Source organism: Phalaenopsis equestris, unplaced genomic scaffold (assembly GCF_001263595.1).
Source record: "Phalaenopsis equestris unplaced genomic scaffold, ASM126359v1 Scaffold000002, whole genome shotgun sequence".
Classification (NCBI taxonomy): domain Eukaryota; kingdom Viridiplantae; phylum Streptophyta; class Magnoliopsida; order Asparagales; family Orchidaceae; genus Phalaenopsis; species Phalaenopsis equestris.
In genome coordinates this window covers 60,759,386-60,765,668 of record NW_018164444.1, presented here as the reverse complement: position 1 = coordinate 60,765,668, position 6,283 = coordinate 60,759,386, and the positions used below count along the sequence as shown (strand labels likewise).

Sequence of the window (6,283 nt, the reverse complement as noted above, 5' to 3'; positions counted from 1 at the left end):
TCAAATTATTTGTATACTTAAAAGTAGGAGGTTGTGAATATTAATCTAAAATAATGTCTTCTTTTGTCTTGATGAGGAAGAAAGAAAAATTGATTTCCAAGTAAACTCATTGAGGTAATGGAGGTTGTGGATAGAGGTGGCATCACGATGGGGAGGTTGTTGAGTACGTGCAAAAACCAATGTCAAAAGGTACAATTAATACGAAGGTTACAATAACTTATGATGTAAATGCGAAGGTATATATGTAAATAGGTATGTGCTTTGTATGAAGAATGTAAGTTCTTCTAATATAAATGAATGAAACTCAATTGAACCAAATGCTCATACAATCTTTAATAATTGTTTAAAGAGATTTATGTCATAATTTTATTTATTTTTTTCACACCTCGGACGAGTGATAGAATTATTGATATCCCACTTTTGGCAAGCGTCCTCACAATAAGTTATACACTAAAACAAAGTTCATTATAGGTGAAAATAGTGCATACATTGAATGTATGTGAAAAGGATGGTCGAGATAGGCACAAAAAATAAAAATAAAATAAATAATAAATATAAAAAAACATTTGAATTCTCCTCAGTAAATATATTCAACTTATGTAATATTTTCTCCCATTATAAGATTCAAAACATAATTGGGATAGAGAGCCCAATGACTAAGGGTGTGTGCATTATTTGGTCAAAACCGGAGAACCGGACCAATCAAGTTTAGTTGGTTCAATTAGGTTTTAAATTTAGATTTTGGTTTTCAGTTCGATTTTAATCTTTTTTTAACCGAACAAACCGATAACCGATATTTTATTAAAAAATATTATAATTTAATTTCATCTCGAAAAAAAAAGAAAATCTAAGTTTTTATTATATTTAATGTTTGATTGAAATAAATAGAGGATTCATGAAATCAAATCAATATTATGTGAATAATCTATGTAATTTGTAATGTTTGTTCTTAGCTGAATTTTAACAAACAGTTAAATTTTGATTTTTTTCATAGCCGAATCTCTTAAACCGAATCAGATTTCTGTTTGATCTGTTCGGTTTTATCAAAATTTAGATTTTTTTTTTATTTTTTGGATTATGGATTTAGTTTGTAATTGATTTGATCAATTTTAAAACCGCTCCATTCGACCCAAACAAATGCTCACCTCTAACAAAGAGCTTCACTCACTTTCAAACTTTTAGTTTCCACTATTTTCCCTCTATTTTGCCCCCTTTTTTCCTGTACAAGGAATGAACACTGTAAAAAGGTCTAGAAACCAAAATAGTCACAGTTTGACTTTAGCTCATCAATTTTCATGATTTGGTACACCAACATTAAATAATATTTTTCTAAAATGAGTCACATTCGGACAGAACGTTTATTGTGTGTGTATATATATATATATATATATAGATTGGGAGCAAGTTAATGTTATATCCACTAATAATTATCATTTTATGCTGAACTATGGCTTCATTTGAGGAATTTTAGTTTGGTTGGAGGGGACGCCAAAGCTTGCCGGAAGTTCTTTCACAAGAATGGTAGATTATAGTTATTTTAGATCACAGCTCTTCGAACACAACTTTTAAGAGAAATTTGCTGAACTTCACCACAATTTCAAATGAATTCTAAATGTTGTGTATGCCTGATTCCTCTCCTGAATCCTTACCATGTTCAAATAAATTAGAAATTTCATATGAAAATAAGATTTTCACTTAGAATAAAAGATAGGAAATAGTAATAACTAAAGCCTTTACATGAAGATAAGGATTCAGATCTACCTAAAGAAGACTTGGGTATACATTTGCTGATTTAAAATGAATAAATTGGCACTTATTAAATGCAAATTTTGACAAGGGAGTACAGCTCTAGTGTTCAGAATACAATATATAAATATATATATAAAGCAATTAAAGTTAAATTATTAAATTTCTTGAATTAAAATTTATCTTGGGAATACTAAATTTCATTTATTTTATTTTAAAATTCAAAATATTGCAATTTTCTTATTTTCCAAAATTTAAAAATAATAATTTTGTAGAATAATTTATTTGAATTTACTTACTGAAGCCTTAAATATATTAACACTACACCCCTATGTCCCTATAACTCTTAAGAAGCAAAACATTTGAAAATGATGGTACATCCCATACTATTTTGGGAGAATTCCCCTACTAGTATGGTACACAAAATACTTTTGTTCTGGCTGAAGCTAATGAAGAAATATTCCCAAAAATATCAGTGAAGAAGACAATTGCTTTGCTGAACGAAAACTGGCAAGTTACAGCAAACAACAAAAGAAAATAACATCCCTTACTTCTAAACTACAAAGCTCTATAGATTACAACAAAACAAGGAAGAATTGCTTTAGGATTGAACACAAAAATTTCATCTAAACTTGAATAAAGTGCTGAACTTCCCAGCACTGAATCAAACTCCTCCGAACTGTCCTGGTTCCTCTTAATTCTCCCTGCAATCACCCTACAGACCAGCATCCCCCTCTTCTCATTTTCAGACGAACTCTGAGCCAAGTTATGAGCTCTCCCACTGGTCGCCATTGTTCTAATCCTTCCTAAAGCATCAGTTTTTATTCCATCTCTTATAATGCTGCAAATTCTGCACTTTGGAATTGTGCCACAGAGGTTTGTAGAGCCATGGAGGCCAAGAGAGCAAGTGAAGGTGGTGCAGTGGAATCTCAGGAGCTCATTCCCATCTGCAATGCACCTTGGATACTTCTTGGCAAGTTTGCTTGCTTTGTTCTTAATGTTGTTTCGATATTCTTCGAATCTGGCTATGGTCTTCTCTGAGTTGTGGATTTTCAAAATTCTGTCAATTTGGCAAGTTGGAGCTTGTTTCTTTAGCCAGCTGGATTGGAATATGATTTCTACTATGTTTCTGCTGTTGTCGTCAGAACCCAATTCTGAGACTGGATTGATTCATAGTTTGAAGGGAAGAACAGTCATGTCAGATGGCTGAATTTAAGTTTTTTAATTAGTTAAATGGCGTTTTATAATCTATACAGAACCAAGCCTTCTGATAGAGAAAGACTGTAGTAATGAGAAAAGACATTGATCAAATTTAATTACCGCTGATATGAGATTTTTAAGAATTGCTGAAAAAAAAAATAGTTGTTGAGTACAATGTTTTCTAATTATTAGTGTTTTTATTAGAAATTGTGTTATTACTGTAACAACTATTTATTAAGTGCAGTTTGGTTGGTTTAATGACACATAATGTTATTTAAAATGACAAATAGTGATCATGATTTTTCTTTTTCTTTAATCCTTTTTTCTTCAATTAGATATCAAAACAATGTGTTGATATGGGCAACACTGAAGGCCAAAGAAGTACGATTATTATTTAAATATTCCCCCAAATCTTATATCTGGTATTTAATAAGAACATGCACACATGTGCTATATTTTGATTAAATAACAAAATAGAAGAACTTAAAACTAAAAAAAAAAGGTAAATTATTTTCTACCTGCATGCCTGGTAGTTCTATGTAGCTCCAAATTCTCAGATTTCATGAAGATCTCCCCACAATCCGAACAAGAAAACATGGTTGTTCTAAGAGAAGAATCTCTGACCACACCATGAATTGGATCCACAGCCATGTGACACTCATAGCACCCTGAAAGCCTCCTCAGATGCATTCCTCTGAAAGAACCACCTAATGAAGAGAAAGAGGGGGTGGCACCCAAACTGGTGGAGGAAGAAGAAGAAGAAATAGCTCCATTGATTTCACACAAAGGAGCTTTCATGGATCTAGTAGATCCTCCCCCACTCACAGAAACTCTCCTCTTGCAGCTCTCTGGTGAGGAAGCAGCCACAGGCCTCAGCAATATCTTAGAGTTCTCTCTCAGCTTGCAGAGAGTGCCAGAGCATCCTATTCTCTTGCACTTCTTCTTGTTCCCTTCTCCACCTGCTGTTGCTACTTGGTGATACCTGCAGGTAAAGAAGCTTGTCAGAGCTCTTCTGGGAGTTGGATTTCCCTCTTCTTCGTAGATTTCTTTCTGATCTGAATGCTTCTTAGCTTTCTTCTCTCTGGTTTTTCTGGTTCCTGCCATGGTAGACTCACTGAAGCTTCTTTGTAACAAGCAAGAAGAGGGAGTGAGGGGGATCTTCTTCTCTTCTGTAGTGCTTGTTCTTTAAAAGAGGGCCCTTTAAACTTGCTTTGCTTGATTAAAGTTTTTGTAGTAATTAAGTTATAAATCTCAGTATTTTGAAGGCTTAAGCAATAAAATGGTGAATAAACAAATGCTAAAGTAATTAAATAATTTTGCTGAGCGGTACCTTTGAGAAGAAAGTCAGAGAAGAGTGCTGATGGGCCACATAGAAGACTCCTTTAAACCTGCAAAGCTCATGTGCTCTGCATGACTGGATGATGGAAACAAGAACTAAATTACAGTGAAGTTTCCTTGAAAAAACAAAATAATTCACTTTTACAAAAGCCAACTTCCCTACCTGTAGGCTTTCAACTTCCTCTTGAGTATTTGTGCATCCACATGTATATATTCTTATGTATTTAATTATCACACACCTGAACTTTCATATATATGTGGATATCTTCTTAATTATATATATACAAAAATAAAAAAAAACATATATCTATACACAAATAAATATTTATGTGGATGCAGGATGTTAAACTTGATTTTAGTAAAAAAACTGGATTTCTTCTTAATCTAAATATATGTGGATGCATAAACACATATATATGCACAAATAAAAAAGTAATTCTACTTATGAATATGAGTATATATAGTCAAAAATTCTCTCCCAAAGAGTTAAATCAGCTCACTGGAAACATGTGAGGAGGGGGCTGCATTGTATGATAAATGACAATAAATGGCTGAATTCCCTACAGGGCTTACATTTTACATAGAACAGGTTGGCTAATGCCTGAACTATGGAGCATAGCTGAATGCCGTTTTTTAGAAATAAGAAAAAAATGAAAAAAATCGATCAAAATGTCTCAAAGAAAATTCTTCTAAGAAAAAAATAAATTCCATTAAATTTATATTGAAATGAATGACATGCAAACAAATTTCGCTGTTAATTAGAAGATATTTTCTCATTCCTAGTATGCATTTTGTTCAGTACATTCTGAGTTTTTTTTTTCTTGCAATTAATTATGAGTCTTTCACTCTCTCTCTCTCTCTCTCTCTCGTTCAGAGAAGTGCATAGTGTTGACTTTCACATCTATTACACAAAATAAGTCAAGCGGATGAGACAAATGTAGCGAACAATAAGAGATGATGGGATAGGAAGTGGTATATGAATCAGATTTATATCATCTCAACCATCATTGAAGTTGCTCAAATGACCCTGATCATAAACACACCACTTGAGCATGTCTGGGACATCGAATTTATCGAAATGGCACTCATATTATCCACGTGTCATAAAATTTGAGATGATAATATAATCTTGAAATGTATGTGTGAAGCGCATAGGTAATAGATAAATATATAGGGATTTTGTATAGGGGTGTAGTATATTTAGTGTGTCTATTTTGAGTTATATAGGGACTTCGTCCTCCAAATGAATGGGAATGTGAGAGTGAGAGTGCAAGAAGTGAAGTAGAAGCAATGAGAAGTCTTGGGAAAAACTCAGCAGGGAAAATAGAAGAGCACAACAAGAAATTCTGGTGTAATCTTTCTAATTCTATTTCTTGTATTGCACTTGTATTTTGGATTTAAAAGAAGAAATATCCATATGTTTTGTTTAAAATAATGCAAGACTAAATTCTTGTGCTTCGGATTTGTAAATTATGGACTAGTTTCATGCAATTATGAGTTTATAACTTTATTATTATAATTTTTAAAAAGAAATGAGTAAAAAAGTCATTTTGATGGTGCTTGCAATTATAAATATCAAATTAAAATATAATTTTTTTATTAATGCAATAAACAAAATAAAAGTTTTATTTAAAGTGATTTAGCCATCGTTTGAGAAAGACATTCAAGTTTAATTTAATAACTGTGAATGTCGCCACATAAAATCTTTTCAGTTTGATAAAACAACATTTTTCTAGCCTCTCCTGAAATTATTTCACGATATTTGTTTGTCCTTTTAGCATCAGATGACAATGCTCATTCCATCACAAAACTTTTAATAGAGGGCATAAGGAAACTCCTCCAAATAAAGTCTTCCATACCACTCAATGCTTTTGGAAATTTGAATTAATTGAAGTTACATGTGACTACAAAAAAACTGAGTGGCACTTATGTAAATACGCCTTTCTTCCTTAAGTATAACTTCGAAATTCAAACCAGCCATCTGTTCGAATTTCAAAAC

General features: G+C 32.3%; 1 protein-coding gene across 1 annotated transcript; it reads right to left on the bottom strand.

Moving 5' to 3' along the window:
- Nucleotides 1-2,218: 2,218 nt before the first annotated feature.
- LOC110035218 lies at nt 2,219-4,197 on the bottom strand. The gene is made up of 2 exons (XM_020739454.1): nt 3,465-4,197; nt 2,219-2,906 (listed from the first exon to the last, which is right to left on the bottom strand). Exons 1-2 carry the CDS (start codon nt 4,048-4,050, stop codon nt 2,305-2,307), a joined length of 1,188 nt encoding a protein of 395 aa, XP_020595113.1. The 5' UTR covers nt 4,051-4,197; the 3' UTR covers nt 2,219-2,304.
- Between the last annotated feature and the right edge of the window lie 2,086 nt (nt 4,198-6,283).